Source organism: Coturnix japonica, chromosome 13 (assembly GCF_054131305.1).
Source record: "Coturnix japonica strain WE chromosome 13, WE-NBRP24, whole genome shotgun sequence".
Taxonomy (NCBI): Eukaryota; Metazoa; Chordata; class Aves; order Galliformes; family Phasianidae; genus Coturnix; species Coturnix japonica.
This window is the reverse complement of record NC_140675.1, coordinates 14515239-14532383: the sequence shown is the minus strand read 5'-3', so window position 1 is coordinate 14532383 and position 17145 is coordinate 14515239. Positions and strand designations below refer to the sequence as shown.

Below are 17145 nucleotides of genomic sequence, written 5' to 3'. Positions count from 1 at the left end.
GATCACGCAATGGGATTTATCCATCTCCTCCCTCTCCCTGTGGGCTGTGAGCAGCTTTTCACACTGCCACACTTCACTGTGTGAAGGGAATTCATGCTCGATGTGTTTTTCCACACAGCCCGTTGTGATGCTTCCATGTGACAACGTTTGGCTTATAAAATACATTTCCACACTGACCCAAGAATGTGACACTTCTTTATTGTGCAGAATCCCACCCATTTTGTTGGCATATTCTTCAGCTTCTTCCCCCCTCTGCCACCAAGGTGCCATATCACCAGGTGGGTGTGATTGTACCCAGCCTCCTTGATGATTCTTTTCCCTCACCAGCCATAACGTGGAACACGAGCTGGTAAAGAGAACGTCAGCAACAAACCGCATGCACTAAGGCTGGAGAGTTCACTGCAGCCTAACATCATTTGGTGAGAAAAGTAACTTTACATTCTCATCCCCTAATGTGATCATTCTGGAGCAGAATAGAACACCAAAGGAAAACAGCCACAAACAGAGCAAAAACCATCTGCGGCAGCTCTGGCCATGAGCTTCTCATGCCTTCTCCCTTCAGGCATGCACGGCTCCACCCTGCTGAAAGTCAAATGAGGACAGTTCTGTTGTAGCTTCCCTTCCCAATAAGGAAAGCTGTTTCTTTTAGGACAGAGTTGATGGCCCTGGCCGGCCAGCATATTCTGTGCTTTGCTATTTGCTGGAACCTTGGGTACTGCAGTTGTGTCAATGGCTACAGGCCAGCTGGGTGCATCGTGGCAGAGAGCTGGCACAGGTGTGGAGGTGAGCCCAGGTCAGTGATGCTTCAGAGGACAGGATAAAGTAACCAGGTGTAAGGAATGTTAACAGTGCTGAGCATTTGAGATCTTCAGTGGTGACTTTTTAAACCCTGGCAGAGGCCACCTTAACAGAGACAATAAAACAGGTTTCAATTAAAGCAGAAGGGTTGGGTCAGCCTGCTGGAAAGAAGAATAGATTGAGAAATATGTGATGCTCTGTGTAGTTATGCATCCCTCAGCACACTGCAGCTGCACTGCTCAAATAGTTATGGGAATGTGTGTCTGAAACTCCTCCAGTTGCAGTCTCGTCCTCTCCCAAGCTTGCATCCCTTTGGCAGCCACCTCCTCCTACCCCCCCATATCATCAGCCCATTTTCCTGCTGCCCTCCGTGGTCGTTGACCAAGCAATCCCAGTGAAGTGCACTATGTGGTGTTGAAACCTTGAAGGGACACCATGGCAACAAAGCACAGACAACCCTCCCTGACCAAGCACAGCACTGCTTCCCACATCTCCAGAGATGGCTGACATTAAGCTAACAGGGCAAAATAGTATTTGTGTGTGGCACTATAAAGACTAGAGTATCTGACTTGGAGATCTCCCGTGAATGCCAAAAGCTGTCTGGTCTGATGACCAAGGAAGGCTCCGACAGTCCCTCAACAAGCGGCTTTTGCAAGGGCTACGAAGATCTTGGACAGGAGGAAGTGAACATTTTTGGAAGCTGAAGTCAATTAGAAAGCTGCCTGCAGTACAGATGCAGCACAAGGAACATTTCTAACTTGGTATTTTTTCCACTTAGGTAGAAAAAGTGGCAAGACTGGAATTTTCACAGGGACATCAGCCTCAACTCACACAAGCTGGTTTCAGCTCTTGCTTTTCTGCCAAAAGAGTCGTACCATCTGGGATGGCCTGATTTCCAAATGCTTGAAGCAATGCTGCTGGAGCAACAGTCCTACATTTCAGAGCTGAAGAGAGGACTGTACAGCCACCTAGGAGGCATGAGGATTTTCGCTTTGGCATCAAGAATAGAAGCAAAGGCATTCATTCTGTGGCACAGCCATTACAAACTAGCTACACTGCAAACATTTGCTAGTGAAAGTCACCAGCTCAGGTGCAGAACAGGCGGGGTTTCACACCGTGCTTAATGCACTGATGTAGTACGCCTGCAAGTCACAGAACAAGAGACTGTGACTCGTAATGCACAGGCACGACAGGAACCTCACTCTGGTCTCAAGTTTGATTTAAAAAGTCACAATATTAAGATACTTTAACAACTTAAAAGACTTTAATTTATGCACAGTAAAAATACAAACAAACCAGACAGCGGTTTTACATTTGATTATCGACAGTTTTCTACACGTTAGTACTTGTGTTGCTGTTTGCTATACAAAGTATAGCAGCACTTTGCGCTATATACAACAGCTGAAGGCTCCAGGGCTGCTGATCTCTCAGCTGTAAGAAAACTCACTGGCTGAGATAAAGTTGTGCACATAAGCAAAGTGAAAAAATGAATGTGTTTACTACTTTCCATTGGCTGATGGATATTGAACCATTTCTAAGAAAGCAAGGCTCCATCACCTCTAAATGTGACTTGGAAAGACAAATGCTGTAACTCTGAATGTTTCCTCTCCCCCATCCTTCTTTCCCTCTAGCTTTTATTCTTGAGCAGAGAGGCATTGTTTTGTATGGAACATCTCTTCAGTCAGCTCGGTCAGCTGTCCTGGCTCCGTCCCCTCTCAGCTTCTTGTGCTCCCACAGCCAGGCAGCATGAGAAGCAGAAGGCCTTGACTCAATGTAAGCACTGCTCAGTAAATACTAAAACACTGGTGTATTATCAGTGTAGCCCTACGTGAGCTACCACTAACAAAATGATCTTTGTCACAGCCAAAACCAAGACACAGGCAAAGCATTTAAAGACAGCTTTCAAAGCATATAAAGACAGCCTAAAGCCAATCACAGGATGACAGAAGATATCCTGGCCCTACAGGACAGAATCACAGCCCATGTGGAGAAAAGGAACCTCAACAAACAGGCCTATGCATTAGCAAATACTTTTATGAAGGAAAGAGTTGCCTCTAATGGTAAATACTGCCCACAAAAAGCATGTCAGCCACACAGCACTTATTATCTAGGATGGAGACTGCTCTAAGCAAACGTGAACCCACTTGACTTTGGGACAGGAACAGAACAGAGATGAAAGACACGCTTTTGGCTGCAGAGTATGTTGTCAACTCTTGCCCAGCTGCAATGAGATGTTGCCTCAGGGAATGGAATCAACTTTCCTAGCTCCAGAACATTTAATGGCACCATTCAGACAACATGGGATGAATTACATTCAGATGAACATGCAAAGGTTAAACAACAAAACACAGCAGCTTGCACAGGGGACTGCTTGGCCCGACCATTAGTGTTCAGGGATGCTCACAGAAGTGTTCAGGAACAGCACAAGGCCATGCCTTGGACTCTTTGGACAATATTCTTCTCTCTGCTCCCAAAATACTTCTGTGTGCCTTTACTGCTTTGAAACATGGTAAATAGGCTACTAGACCTGAGTTAGTGGCAAGAACTTCTGGTAGTAGCTCTTTGTAACATCGATCATGAGTTCCTGGGTGCATTCAGGGAGTTCACCAGAGAAGAGTCCTAGAAGAAGAATATGAGTATGACCATCGACGTTCTTGCAGAAGAAAGCAGAAATAAGCTAAAATTCAACATTCAAAACAATTACTTTGATCTGTAAGCAAATACTAAGCTAAGGGCTCTTCTCTTATGTAAAGGAATAAAGCAGGATCCATCCCATTGTACTCCTGGGATGGACATCAGACAGCCTGCTGCAGCTAGATCCCATAACAGCTTCTGCTGTTACCTATAAAGCACAATCACAAGATAAGCAACCACCTGTCACTTGTACAATGAGACCTTGAGAGCAGACAGACAGACAGATGAGCTGGAACTACATATTTATATACCTCAGTCTAACGTACCTACCTTCCTCTTTACATCATTACAAGCAGCTCAACTTACTACAGCTGAGCTACTAAAACAGCTGGAAAAACAGAAACCACCAAAGGAGTGCTCCTTCTCCCAGAGTCCAGTTCAATTCTCCATGCCTGAAAGACTGTTGCTTACCATACAGGATGATCACAGCTGGCATACACATTGGCATCCCAAACATACCATTATTATACATAAACATATACCACCTACCTAACATACACTACAGCAGTGAGATTCACAAGTTAAAGCTGTTACTTTAGAGTTCACCAAGTGTCCTGTACCTTCATTCCTACGGGCTAAATGCCAGCAGGAGTCTCTGTCACAGCAATCTTGTTTCAAAATAAGAATATCCATTTTAACCACGTTTATGTACAAGTAGAATTAGAGGGAGCATACCTGGGCAGCCTGAGAAGACTGTGAAAGGTGGGACTACTGTTTCAGGAGGTAGTACCGTGTTGTCTAAGATTTTGCAGCAGTCTTTTAAAACACACCTACGACCCTAAAACAAAGATTAGGAGGAAAAAAATGATGAGAAAGGAACATTATACAGTAAGTACGCTTGTTCTTGATGGCTGGCACAGACACCTTTCCACAGCTATTACAAGGTCTTAAGAGACTTGAACCTCCCAAGAGGATCAAGAAAAGACTGGGAAAGAGTACTCACAATGACACAGTTCTTGCCTATGTGGACATAGGAGCCAATCTGAGCTGCATTAACAACACAGTCCTCTTCTATGAAGACATGATCACCAATGTGGAGAGGGAAAAAAGCAACCCTGCAACAGGAGAGTCTTTTATTCAGATGGTACAACATATAAACTAAATGGCAACATTATCAGACCCCAAATCACACTGCAAAGTCTCTTGTTTCCAACTGGAATACCAGATGTGGACTTGATGCTATGGAAAACAGAACAGGAACTACTCTTTGCTCAGATAATTCCAAAGGATGGTCAAGATAAGCAACAGGAAAACGCTGCAAACAAGCAAAGATCAAGTGAAACATGTTCATCACCTGCCTATTGTAATAGATCACAGCCTTTCCATATTATGGTCTGAAGGGAACACTGACTCTCCCGATAAAACTGAATGTTTGAGAAAAGGCTTTATAGGGACATTTACACAAATTACAGCCCTCTGCATATGCAAACCTTATGTACATCAATACATTCTATAAGCATACAGAGTTCAACCTCAGCTCCCCTGAAGGAAAGATTTCTCTCACCCTTTGCTAAACTTCTTGAAGGGGGGTCTGATAACACTGCGGCTCTTCACCACACAATGCCGTCCCACTCTTACATTTGCCAGGTCTCCACGGATGATGCAGTCATTCATAACTATCGTCTGGGCAAGAAAGGGAAGAGAAATGAGTGAGCTGAAACACCTGCTGCATCACCAGGGGCAGACAACGGGGGGACAGATACAGTCTTCCCCCATAATTCAATGATCTCTAAGGTCCCTTCCAACCCGCACAAGACTATGACTATGATGATGATGATGATCCCAGTGCTTACCTTGCCATTGAGAACGATGTTCTGGCTGCCACAGAGAACAGACTGCCTGCTCACCTTATTGCCAGAGGCCTGAGGGGGGAAGAGGCAGTCAACAAGCCGAGCCGAGCCCAGAGCCGAGCCCAGAGCCGAGCCCAGAGCCCGGCCCAGCCCAAAGCCCAGCCCAGAGCCCAGCCCAGAGCCCAGCCCAGCCCAACCCAGGGCCCAGCCCAACCCAGGGCCCAGCCCAACCCAGGGCCCAGCCCAGAGCCCAGCCCAGCCCAGCCCAGAGTCCAGAGCCCGGCCCAGAGCCCAGCCCAGAGCCCAGCCCAGAGCCCAGCCCAGAGCCCAGCCCAGAGCCCAGCCCAGCCCAAACCAGGGCCTAGCCCAGCCCAGGGCCCAGCCCAGGGCCCGGCCCAGAGCCCGGCCCAGAGCCCAGAGCCCAGGGCCCAGGGCCCGGCCCGGCCCGGCCCGGCCCAGCCCAGCCCAGCCCCCCGCCCCAACCCCGCTCCCCCCGCACCGTCTCGATGTACTCGGACTTATTGTACAACATCTCGCTCAGCTCCATGGCCGCAGCGCTTCCTTAAAGCCGCTCTGCACTTCCCGTCCGTCACTTCCTGCCGCCACCCGGAACTTCCGCTGTGCGTTCAGCCAATGGCGGCGCTGTTGCCGTGGACACGGGAGGCGGTAAACATGGCGGAGGCGGCGGGCGGCGCGGTGCTGAGCGGGGCCGACAAGGAGAAGGTCTGGCCGGGTCGGGTCGGGGTTGATGGGCCGGATCTGAGGCTGAGGTCGCAGTCCCAGCTCTGTTGGTTGTATTTTACAGCTGCGGGAGAAGCTGGCATTGCTGAGGAGGGAGTACAGCGAGACCGTCAGCCGGCTGCAGGTGAGGAGGGGGCTGGGCCGGGAAGGAGGAGTCGGGGGTGTCCGGGGCCGATCCGAGCCCTTACACCGTGTTATGTCCGCAGCGGGCACAGAGAGCCGAGCGGGCAAAGAGCCACGGCGGGAAGGCGACAGAAGGAGCCCGGCGGCCTGGGACGGGGGAGACCCCGAGGAGCCCCGCAGGTAGGAGCCCCCAGCATTACATCGCAGCCTGCAGCAGCTCCGCCCTCACCTACTGCTCTGACTCTCACTATACGATCCCAGCCTTTCTCTCTTACCAAACCTGACTGATTTCATTGCGTGATGTTTTTTCTCGGATGCAGCTTTAAACACACGAGATTTCTTCCTGCAGGCTGTGGTGATAACGTATCTCCTGGTGCTGACGGACATAAAATGTGTTGCCTACAGAGTGAAACCTGCTCAGGCCCTGACACAAGGGCGAAAACACCTGTCGTGTTGAAACATAGCTCTGAGTTTTTCAGTAATGGAGTTAGCTTGCAGGACGGCTCACAGGCAGAAAGTACATGGGGTAGCCAGGAAAGTGCTGCCTGTGGACTTTCTGTGCCTGCCACCGAGGAGAAAAAAAGAAGCATGAAGAAGCTGAGGAGGAGGACAAAGATTCTGGTGGCAGAGGGAAAGGAATCAGTGCATGATGCCCATCTCTTCAATGCTGATGTGATGGTGAAAATCCAACCTGCCAGCATGGAGGAACTTCGCTCACCAGTCTTCCGGAGAAGCAGTTTCTCAAATGCTGAGGATGGTGCTCAAATGGAGTCCAGATCAGTGCTCATGGGGAGAAAGGAAGGCAGATTAACTCCTCCAGGTGCAGAGTTTGGAGTTTCACCAGACATGCCTGAAGGTAATAGTATTCCTATGGGAGCGTCTGAGCTGTTCCCGTGTGCTCTGGGGTACAGCAATGATGTCTGTCAGCCTGAGTCCCCAGGTGTCACAGTCACATCTGATAACCAGGAAGCTGCACAGCCATGTTCAGAGAGTGGTGAATCTGTTTCACTCGATGCCAGTGGTAAAAAGGAATCTTTTAGGACAGTAAAAGAAATGGACAGTGCGAGCGTGTGTGAAGATCAGGGAGAATTATGTAGGCTTTTGGATTTAATGTCAGAAAATGAAGTGTTGCCCACTGATAGAAGTAACAGTATGATTAATGAGACCGAAATCCATGCAAGAAATCAAAATGATGCTGGTAGTTTAAATGCCTTTCCTTCAGATCTTCCTCTGGATAATGCTGAAAAATCGGTGGAGGATCAGCAGCTTGAAATTCAATCAAGACTTTCTCATCAAGAGGTTACAACTCCTGAAAGTGCACTGAACTCTTGCACAGTGGTTGAAGGACTTCCCTTTCCAATTGAATACTATGTTAGGACGACTCGACGCATGTCTAATTGCCAGAGGAAAGTGAACCTTGATGCTGTAATTCTCAGCCATCTGGGCAGGAGCAAGAAAGGTCAGAGAAGTAAATGCAAGCAGAAAGATACAAGCTTAGGTCAGTCCTCCCAAGAAACTGCTGAAAATCATTTGGAGTCAGCAGTTGTGCCATTCCCTTTCCTTTGTGCAGAAAGTGATCCAGTGAATTCTAGTCCTCAGAAACATCTCACACCCAGTGGTAGCAGCACCTCACCTGGATCGAGTTCTCAAAACAGCGTCAGAAGCACAAATCGAGATCAGAGACAATCACAGAGGAAACAAAAGGGAAAAAGAAAGTCTGCCTGCAAACACCTTGCAAATGAAATGTCACAGGAAGTTATACACAGTCTGGATCTCGTAATGCCGAGGGAAAGCAGTAGTCTGCTAGCAAATGAGTATCAGAGTGAAAAGGAGAACTGTGAGGCTAATCTTGAAAAATCATCTTTGGATGGGAGACAGTTTTCTGTTGCTGCAGCTCTTGGGTCCGAATTGACAGATATGATAAAGCCAACAAGTGCTGATCCTCCTGCTGGAAGCCAAGTACTTGGCAAATGCTGCGAGTCTCGTTCAGAACTTGTCCAGAATCCACAGCAGAAAAGTGACTCCCTGAACCCAGAGAAGGAAACTTTTACCAGCCACACAACTGATCTGGAATGCAACTTAAGTGTGTGTCAGTCTGATAAACATCAAGTGAAACATGTTAAGAATCAGCAAGTGCAAAGAGCCTGCAGGGCTGAGCAGCTCCTCACAGTCCCTCTGCGCCGCTCCCTTCGTTGTTCTGCGAGACAGAGAAACAGTCACGTCTCAAAAGGTATTTCATCAAACACATGCACTCCCTAAAGCTTGAGCCAAAGGCCAAGGCAAGGAAACAGCTGCGTGTGTTCATTCACTGCTGTTCAAACCCTGTAGTGTTTTTATTCAGGAAAGTCTAATAGGGTTGGTTTCCTTTTCTTGACAAGTTGTTGGGTTTTTTTTTAGTTTAGATCATGATGGTGCCCAAATTCCTTGTGCAATTCCAGAAGTTTCTGCCTACGGTGACATAGAATGACATTGAATTACATAGAATGACATAGAATGAGTTGTGCATGGACAATGAGCAGGGCTGGGAACTTCTTCACCTGCCTTGTCTGCTCAGGTCAATGTTGTGCACACTACCTGATTTTCCAGTAAATGGATATAAATCTCTGTTTCTCCAACTGAATCTGCATATTAATAACTTTTGTGTGTGGGGGAAAAAAAACTGAAACAGAAAGATGAGAATTGCTGTCTGAAAGCCCAGGAATATGTAGGAAAATGAAAATGCTGGGAGAAAAACAAAACAAACTGGTCAGGCACTCAATCAGTTTTGGTTGTCTTTGGCAATAGTATTTTAGATGAAGGGTTGATGCAGAGCAATTGTGGAGTGTAGCATCTTTCTGGAAAGTTCCACTTCCATCTGTTCAGATGGATTTATTTTTTTCAGTGGGTTAGAATGAGACTCTTGATAAGAGATTCTGATTGCTGGTTAATTTATGATATGATATTCTTTCTTGAATTCTAGGTGAGAACAAAAGAGGACCTGGCCTTCAAGTGAATTCAGAGGGTCCTGCTCCTCTCAGCCTTGCTGCTGAAGACCCCAATATGTCCAGCTCTCTCTTTTCCTTTCGCAGTTTCCAGTGGCTGGCCCCCAAGCTGGATATCAAAGACTTTCATCTACCTGATGAGGAATTTGGACTACTAAAACTTGGCAAATATGAATCTTCCCCTGGGAACGACTTGGAGGTTTTTGTTCCTACTGTGTTTGGAGATAGTGTGGCTTCAGAGGATGCACAAACTCCAGAAATAAATACAGAAGAAAAAGAGCTTAAAACTAATCTGCTTTCACCAGTCAAAAATGGGTTGTCTGAGTTACCTCATTTGGAAAGCCCAGCAGCCAAGGTGGAACTTTCTACACATGAATTGCTGTTTACTCCCATGGGGACCGTCTTAACTGGTGCTCCTGCTCAGCATGAGTCGCAGATTTCCTCATCTGTTTTCCCTGTCTTGGGTGCAACCCCAGCTGTTTTACCATCACTGTGCAGTGAGGTCTTCCCCAATACATGTTCTCTTCCTCCTTTGCAAGTGAGTCTGCATTCCTCCAAAGAAGCACCTGCACAGGTCAAGGATAATAGGGAATGCGAAGACTCTGCCATTCCACTGCACTTGGATAGCTGTGGTGCAGGATCTGCTAGGAAGGAGGAGGGGCAAGGTACAACATGTCATTTAGAAGTTGAAAGATGTCCTAATAACAGATCTGATGGGGCTGTGGACTTGGAGAAGCATCAGCAGTCACAGAGCAAACAAGAGGGATCCAGCAGAGCTTCTCCTGAACAGGTAACATGCCAAGTGTACTATGCCAGTAGTCTTGTGGGTGAGTCCTCATCCAAAGTCTCATCTGACTTTTAAGGAGAGACTTCCTTGGATGACAACCCCGCGTGTTGTCTTCAAGCTGACTTCGTAAATGTGTGAAGGAATAGGGTGCCCATTTTCCCCTGGAAACTATCTGGGCTCTCTTGTCTTTCAGAGGCATGCAAGAGCAAAAGGAGGTGCTCCTATTGCAGCTGTTATCTCTGCTGTGTACAAAGTGAATTCAAAATTCTGCCCAATTCTTGCAGGTGCTGAATCTAATTTTGAAGTTAAATTATTCTTCTTTTCTTGTTTGTGCAGAAGCAAACTGAAGCAGAACAGGTGACTCCAGTGCTGCTTGATGGCTTGAGAGAAGAGAACTTGCAGTTCATTTCAAAGCTGAAGGTAGGATAACATCAGACAATTGTCTGCTGAGTTAGTAACAGCTCTTTAATAAGAGTTTAACAAAGAATGCAACCAAATGCAAGATGATGAGTTGGAGGGGTAAAAAAAAAAGGAACTAAGAAAAAGCACTTTGCCTAATTCAATCAGTTCTGTCTTCTTGTGTGATAAAGCATGCTGATAAGCTAGATTCCTAAATATGTCATATTGACTGAATTTTGGTGTTTCTTTCTGACTAACAAATGTCTGAACACATGGTATATCCAGCCCAAGTCCATGCTCTGGGCTCAGTGGGGCTTTGTTGGTTTGAATGATAAGTGATTTTTGTGAAGGGAGCTGACTGCTTGCTGCTCAGAGGGCACAATCCAACAGGTTTGTTTTTTGTGGTGCCTTACTGGCACTTTACTTGAACATTAACATCTTGAACATTAAATTTTAGCCTCAAATTGTCATTGCGCTGAGTCTCAAGAAGTGTTTTTCTCAATCTGAGCCTCTGTGCTATCACAGCCATCAGAAGAAAACCAGCACTGTTTTGTCTGAGATAGGATTCTTCAAGTTCTTGTGCTGTGGATGTGAGCAGCGTGTGGTGGGAAGCAGCCGGCTGCAGAGAGCTGTGTGTGGTGACTGCCTGTGAGAGCTCAGTTTCCCTGTGGAAACCTCAGGCACTTGACTGCTGGGAGAAGGTCTATACTTGGCAGCTTGGAGAGGTATGGGTACAATCTTTATTTCTAGAACTCAAAACAGCTTTCTTGTATCACTGCGTTAATTCCAAAGAAACAAGGAGCTTGAAGTCTTGGGAGCAAGATTTGTTCTTTAGGTGGTGTTTTTCACTGCATGAGGTAACAGAATGACATACACCAGTGATGAGGAAGGACAGTGTTTTGTATGGTTCCAAGTTATCTGCTGGAACTTGACACTTCGTGTACTGAATGGTGGCTGCTCTGTGCTCTTCCTTTTAGATCCCTGGAGACACCTTTTGCCTCATGTCAGTAGGGATTGTTTACTTAGATAAGCAGCAAAAAAATCAGCTGTTCGACTAAGTATGTTTCTTCAGAGGGGTCTGAGGATTAGGTCTGCTCCATACAGTTATGCTTGAAACACTCTAGAAAAAGGGAATGCAGTCAAAGGAAGAGGGACATTGTGGGTAACATGGAATTCTTGCTGTGCTCTCCTAGATTCCTGTAATACAGATCATTCCTCTGCCAGACACCTGCAATCTGGTGTGTATAGCTTTGGGAAATCTGGAGATTGAAGAAATAAGGTATTGTATTTATTTCTTGCTAGTGTTTTGCTCCCCAGATAGCTGCTGCTTAACTCTCCTCTTGTGTAGTAGCTGAAATTGACTCTTAGTAATGTGTCACTATTTCAGTCGCTTTTAAATATAGAAAATATAGAAAGAATTTCTAAAAATGAAATGTAAAGATTTGCTTATTCACCCTGGAGGTGACAGACAGTTTAAGTGTATATTTTCAATATGCTGAGGTGTGTTTGAATGATGCTTCCTTCTGTTGTGATGCATAATTTTCTCCTAATTTAGGCTCTTGCTTTATTCTTCTGAGAATGACTCATTCAAGCAATCACTAGTGAAAAGTGGGAATATAAAAGCTGTTCTTGGGCTGAAGGATGGGAGGCTGGTCAGCAGCAGCAGAACCATGCAGGAGCAGCAAGTGGAAATAGTATCAGTTTCAGAGACGGGAAGGTGAGTCTTTTAGTTTTGGGGTGGTCTTGGTACAAAAGTAAGGAATGTAGGGAAGAAGGTTTCTCTTCTTGGAAGTGGGCTGAGTACAGAACCAAGTTACTGTTCTGACTGCCTTTGCTCACTGGTTTGCATCTGCTGTTCAGGTGCAAGGACAGACAGACTTTGATGCCTCCCGAAGAAACTGTTCTGGCTTTTGCTGAAGTGGAAGGAGTGAGAGACGCCTTGGTTGGCACCACTGCAGTAAACAGTGTTGCAATTTGGTCAGTACTTCCCTTGCAATTAAATGGCTCAGTTCTGGGTGTAAGCAGTGGCTCTGACAGCTGCAGGCATCATATAGATGTGTTGGCTGGATGCTGGTTTGTCTGTGAAATAATAATTATCAGAGGGCCTGGTGTGGCCCTTTAAGTTCTATGCAGCCAGGTAGGTAGTGAATTAACTGTGCTGCTGTAATTCCATTTGCTTTTGTGTCATATTCATCTTTTTCCGCAGCCTCTTGTCATGTTTCAGTTTGCTTTCTATGAAATCAAAACTGTCGTGTAGTGGTACAGTTATGATTAGAAAACCAGACTGAGGATGGAAATGCAGTCAGAATTTGTCTCTTTGCCAACTGCAGGAATCTGAACACAGGACAACTCCTGAAGAAGATGCACATTGGCTATTCCTACCCAGCTTCAATCTGCCATCGAGCATATTCTGACTCTGTACGTATGTGAAATATGGTACTTAGCCTATGCATAGACTGCACTAACTGTGGTGGGAACTTGAAGGAGTGAATTGAAATACCATCTCTATTTAGAATCACTGAAGATACTTCAGAAGAAAGCAGGTTAACTAGAACAAATAAGCCACACTGTCTTATTATTGGCTTTCTGCATTGTACTGATAAAGTAAGAGCGATGCATCAAAGTGCATTGCAAAGCTTAGGCCAGGTGAGCTTCTATGTGGGAAGCAGTAATACTGCTAAGGCCCAGAAATTTTACTTTCAGTGTCCCCTGATCCTACAGCAAGTTTAGCTTTTCCAAGCAGAAAGGTAAGTGCATAAGTCCATGGGGTCACTGAGCTGTCATTCTGCTGCATTACATCAGCCCTTATCAGTCAGCAGCTGCTTTGCTTTATATCTCATTTGATAAGGAAAGTAAACCACTTGTATTTGATTCAGTAAAAACAATGCATCACTGTCCACGGGGCTTTGATTATAGGGAACGTAGCAATTAATTTTTGGAAAATTCCTGGGAGTTTTTTCCTCTCTTACTGTTATTTTTAGTGATGTCTTTTTTCCTCTGTGTATCAGGGCCTTCTGTTTGTTGTTTTAAGTCATCCCCATGCCAAAGAGAGCGAGTCCTGTGGAAACCCCGCGTTCCGTGTGGTCGCCTTCAACCCAAAAACAGCCAGAAGCACCGGGGTGATGTTTTCATCCCTCCCACCTGGACACACAGGAAGGCAAGTACCTTAGGGATGCTGCGTGCTCATCTTCATGGTACCATGGTTCATGTAGTGCTTTTGGAGGAGCACAGCTTTAATGAGCTGAGCAGCAGTGCTGGCACTGAGCCACTTGCCATCCTTCTGCTGATAAGAAAGCTGCCATCCATCACTTCCACTCGCGCTGTGCGTTTGTTATAACTCAATGAGGGTGTTGGCTGCTTCCTGCCTTGCTTCCTGCACCAGGCTGGGAGCTGACCTCTGAGCTCCCTGCGTCATGGCTCAGCGGGGGGCTCTGCTCCCCACAGCTCTGTGTGCAAACAAGTGATTTTCTACATGCTGTGGCTTTCTTTCCCCTCCCCCCCCCACCAAAGTGATTATGGAAATGCTGTAGCAGGATTCACCAGCCAAACTCCTTAGTCAAAAACCTCCTGAGAGAATATCTGCAAATGAGACCGGTGTAATGTGCCTTTGTGATGTTAAGTAGTTTGCCAGGTTTATTTATGTAAAGCAGCTGTTTGCAGTCTGATGACCTTTTCTTTCCTGTATCTTGCGTTTTGAAGCGTAATCTATTTAAGACCCAGTGTTGCAGCACACTTACATCTGTCACATTTCCTATGTGCATGAGTGGCAGCAGGTTGAGGTCGTGGCAAACAGAACAGTTCTCATGTTCTGTGGATAGGGGAGGATTGCATGAACCTCCTTTTCTTCCAGACGCACTAAAGCTGCAATATTTAACATAACGTGCTTCTCTATAAACCTTAAACACACTTGCAGATTCTCTGGGTGCATTCGAGCTCTGCATTAAAGGCAATGCCGATGTTTCCTACAGCCCAATGACACACGGTGTCTCCCGCAGGTACCTGGAAGGGGAGGTGAAGGCCGCCTGTGCTGCAGCCGTGCTGAGCTCGGGCTGCATCGCGGTGTGGGACCTGCTGCTGGGCTGCTGCACCGCGCTGCTGCCGCCGGGCTCCGACAGCCGCTGGGCCGTGGTGCGCTGGAGCGCGGCGGGCTCGGGTCTGCTGGCGGGGCAGGAGGACGGCAGCGTGTGTGTGTATCGCTACGTGCAGCACGGCGCCGGCTGACCGGGCCTCGCTCGGGTTTGTTGCTGTTTAATATTAAAGTGGTTCGGTTCGGTTCGGTGCCGCTCTGTGTCTGCGCCGTGCTGGGGTTGGGAGCTACGCGGCCTCCCGCCGCCAGGGGGCGCTGCTCGCTGCTCGCCGCCGCTCCGAGCACACGTGGTTCCGGTGTTGGCGCTGTGGCTGCTGGGTTCAGGTCACCATGGCGGCCCGTGTCCTCTCGGCCTGTGTCCGCCGCCTGCTGCCCCGCTCCATCCCCGCCGCCCTCCCGGTTCCCCGCTCCGCTCTGGGCACGCTCTGTCCCGCCCATCCTCGGGTCCCTCAGCCCTCATTGCTCCGCACGGTGCCGCCGGTGTCGCGGTTGGGCCCTGCGCTGTGCCGCCAATACTCGGAGCTGCCCCCGCTGACGTTGGCCGATATCAAGGAGCGAGTCCTGTACGTGCTGAAACTGTACGACAAGATCGACCCCGAGAAGGTGAACGGGGACGGGGCGGGGAACGGGAACTGACCTGATACGGGTATTAATGTGTGTGTGTGTGTGTGTGTGTGTGTGTGCCCACAGCTGACGGCAGAGGCGCATTTCATGAAGGACCTGGGGCTGGACAGCCTGGACCAAGTGGAGATCATCATGGCCATGGAGGATGAGTTCGGTAATGGTGCATTGCGGGCACGGGGTGTTAGTACAGATAGAACAGCCGCTGTGTGCTGAGCTGTGCTTCTGAGCTCATTCACTGCTCCCCATCCCATGCAGTTGGCTCTGTTTGTTCTATAAGTGCTCAACAGCAAACTCAACCCACGGGGCTTTGGCTCCTGCTTGCCTGCAGTTACCCAGAACATCCCATTTCTGTGTTCTGTTGGAGCCCTCATTAGGCACTGATGGCTTCAATGGTGCTCAGGGACACTGTCTATCTCTGCAGCCCCTGCTGCTTCTGCCTTGCCCACAGTCAGTGTCACATAAGGCATAGCACAGCCTGAGTCTCACTGTAGGAACAAGAAGCTGCAGTGGAAAAGCAGCGTCTGTGTGTTTATTTTATTATTGCAGACATCATCAGACCCAGCAGGAATTGCTTCCTTCAGCCTTGCTCCCATTTCCATTGTTTTGGGCTCAATCTCTGTGTTTGCTTCCAGGCTTTGAAATTCCTGATGGAGATGCAGAAAAATTGATGTGTCCACAAGAGATTGTAGATTACATCGCGGATAAGAAGGATGTTTATGAATAAAAGCAGTTCTCTAAAGCAGAGTAAGTGTAAACGTGCCCCTGCGGGGTCTCTGTGCCACTGCAAGAGGTGCAGGAATCCACCAGTGTGTTAGTAGATGAACTGACTTTGAGTCCATCCTTCAGAGCTCTTTGGCTGCTCGCAGAGGTGCTGAGCAGCGCTCTCTAGGGGTAGCTGACAGCACAGCTCTGAGCTGCTGCAGCTGCTTTCTGGACAGTCACAGCCTGGGACAGCGGCAGGAAAGGAAACGATCAGGAAAGGGTTTATTCCAGCGGCAGCCTGAGGCACTTGAGGGCTGCAGGGGAAATGAGCGGTGGCCTTAGGGCTGTGTGCAGCTGTAGCACGTTGAGGCAGATTCCTGTTTGTTGCTCTTGTACACGCTTCTCACCTCCCCCCTCCCTCCATCCTCCATGGGGTTGAGGTGTAAAGGGTCAGTGAAGGAGCTGTGCCTGTTTGCAGCTCTTTCTGAGCCACGAATGGATGGGAAAAGAAGGGTGTAAGACTTGTGTCATTGTGTATGTGGCTTCCCTTGGTGTTCTTTGGTACTTACCACGTCTCTGCCAGACCAGCCTGTTTCGTTCCTTAACGTTGTAGCTTTCAGCTGATGAATTACTGAATGTGTGGATGGTTTTCTTTAACAGGAGGTGTCTACCACTAGGATGGCCTTGATGTCAGTGGGTATAAGCGCACACGCTGCACTGCTGCTGCTTTCATCAGAAAGTTGTACTTGGATACTTGGACGTTGTATTTAAAGCTGTCTGAATGTGTTGTCCTTTGAAAACGAGAGAAAAAAAGGAATAAATATATAAGACCATGGGAGTGTTGATGCCTCTTTTGTTTCACAGTTGCAGCCCATTGGGGCTGGTCTTTAGGGTATGAGATACAGGGGCTTGAAATAGGGGCTCGTTGTGCTGTGAGCTGCCAGCTTCAGCTGCACAGCCTGGAGGGCTCCTTGTATGGCAGACATGAAGAGCTCTAGTACTAGCAGTGCAGCCTCTGCTGCTGAGCTGAATGCTGTGCTCTCACTGCTCATAGTGCCTATTCTTTCCAATAAGATGCTCTTTTTTTCTACCTTTACTATTTATTTCATCAATGCTGCTAAAAATGAGTCCTGTTTTTTGCTTCTGCTCTCTCAATGGAACTTAGAGGAGGGCATGGCAATACCTGCTGCTGGAAAGCAAAACCACATCGGTGTGTGGGTAAGCACAGCCCATCATGGGAGGTTTGCTTTCGATCTCACTTGAGACAGGGAAAAGAAAGTAAGAAAAGTTATTTCTGGACGCTGTGCAGTTTTTCTTCTCAGCCAAGAAATGCTTTTCTATGTCAAAGAGGCACTGCTGGGCTGTGGGCCAAGAAGGGTCAGTTGATAACGTGTCTTCCTCTGGCAATCTGGGTGATGG

General features: G+C 47.6%; 3 protein-coding genes across 10 annotated transcripts; 2 read left to right on the top strand and 1 right to left on the bottom strand.

The window, feature by feature from the left end:
- Positions 1–173: 173 nt before the first annotated feature.
- On the bottom strand, positions 174–5870 carry DCTN5 (dynactin subunit 5). Of its 2 annotated transcripts, XM_015876942.3 has the most exons (7): positions 5782–5870; positions 5286–5354; positions 4997–5115; positions 4436–4547; positions 4168–4270; positions 3326–3417; positions 174–903 (listed from the first exon to the last, which is right to left on the bottom strand). In XM_015876942.3, exons 1-7 carry the CDS (start codon positions 5827–5829, stop codon positions 883–885), a joined length of 564 nt encoding a protein of 187 aa, XP_015732428.1. In that variant the 5' UTR covers positions 5830–5870; the 3' UTR covers positions 174–882. The 2 variants fall into 2 exon arrangements, with proteins under 2 accessions (XP_015732428.1, XP_015732430.1); XM_015876944.3 differs by lacking the exon at positions 3326–3417.
- PALB2 (partner and localizer of BRCA2) lies at positions 5853–14586 on the top strand. Of its 7 annotated transcripts, none has more exons than XR_014933849.1 (13): positions 5853–6005; positions 6088–6147; positions 6230–6326; positions 6496–8376; positions 9215–9917; positions 10251–10334; positions 10877–11038; positions 11507–11592; positions 11869–12030; positions 12174–12290; positions 12644–12731; positions 13322–13470; positions 14309–14586. XR_014933849.1 is itself a non-coding variant. In XM_015876941.2 (13 exons), exons 1-13 carry the CDS (start codon positions 5955–5957, stop codon positions 14532–14534), a joined length of 3975 nt encoding a protein of 1324 aa, XP_015732427.2. In that variant the 5' UTR covers positions 5942–5954; the 3' UTR covers positions 14535–14586. The 7 variants fall into 7 exon arrangements, 2 of the variants coding, with proteins under 2 accessions (XP_085370238.1, XP_015732427.2); XR_014933846.1 differs by having other exon boundaries at positions 9106–9917; positions 10771–11038; XM_015876941.2 differs by having other exon boundaries at positions 5942–6005; positions 9106–9917.
- A 115-nt stretch (positions 14587–14701) lies between these two features.
- Positions 14702–16559, top strand: NDUFAB1 (NADH:ubiquinone oxidoreductase subunit AB1). The gene is made up of 4 exons (XM_015876945.2): positions 14702–15003; positions 15091–15178; positions 15657–15768; positions 16387–16559. The coding sequence occupies exons 1-3, from the start codon at positions 14731–14733 to the stop codon at positions 15746–15748; spliced, it is 453 nt and encodes a 150-aa protein (XP_015732431.1). The 5' UTR covers positions 14702–14730; the 3' UTR covers positions 15749–15768; positions 16387–16559.
- The last annotated feature ends 586 nt before the right edge of the window (positions 16560–17145 follow it).

Excerpts from the sequence above, each read along its gene's own strand:
- DCTN5 (XM_015876942.3), bottom strand. The coding sequence starts at position 5,829 with ATGGAGCTGAGCGAGATGTTGTACAATAAGTCCGAGTACATCGAGACG. Across the intron at positions 4,271-4,435 it reads TAGGCAAGAACTGTGTCATT|GGTCGTAGGTGTGTTTTAAA; the intron begins GTGAGTACTCTT and ends TCTTTGTTTTAG. Across the intron at positions 3,418-4,167 it reads AGTCTTCTCAGGCTGCCCAG|GACTCTTCTCTGGTGAACTC; the intron begins GTATGCTCCCTC and ends TTCTTCTTCTAG.
- PALB2 (XM_015876941.2), top strand. The coding sequence starts at position 5,955 with ATGGCGGAGGCGGCGGGCGGCGCGGTGCTGAGCGGGGCCGACAAGGAG. Across the intron at positions 6,327-6,495 it reads GACCCCGAGGAGCCCCGCAG|GCTGTGGTGATAACGTATCT; the intron begins GTAGGAGCCCCC and ends TTCTTCCTGCAG. Across the intron at positions 12,031-12,173 it reads TCAGTTTCAGAGACGGGAAG|GTGCAAGGACAGACAGACTT; the intron begins GTGAGTCTTTTA and ends TCTGCTGTTCAG.
- NDUFAB1 (XM_015876945.2), top strand. The coding sequence starts at position 14,731 with ATGGCGGCCCGTGTCCTCTCGGCCTGTGTCCGCCGCCTGCTGCCCCGC. Across the intron at positions 15,004-15,090 it reads ACAAGATCGACCCCGAGAAG|CTGACGGCAGAGGCGCATTT; the intron begins GTGAACGGGGAC and ends GTGTGCCCACAG. Across the intron at positions 15,179-15,656 it reads GGCCATGGAGGATGAGTTCG|GCTTTGAAATTCCTGATGGA; the intron begins GTAATGGTGCAT and ends GTTTGCTTCCAG.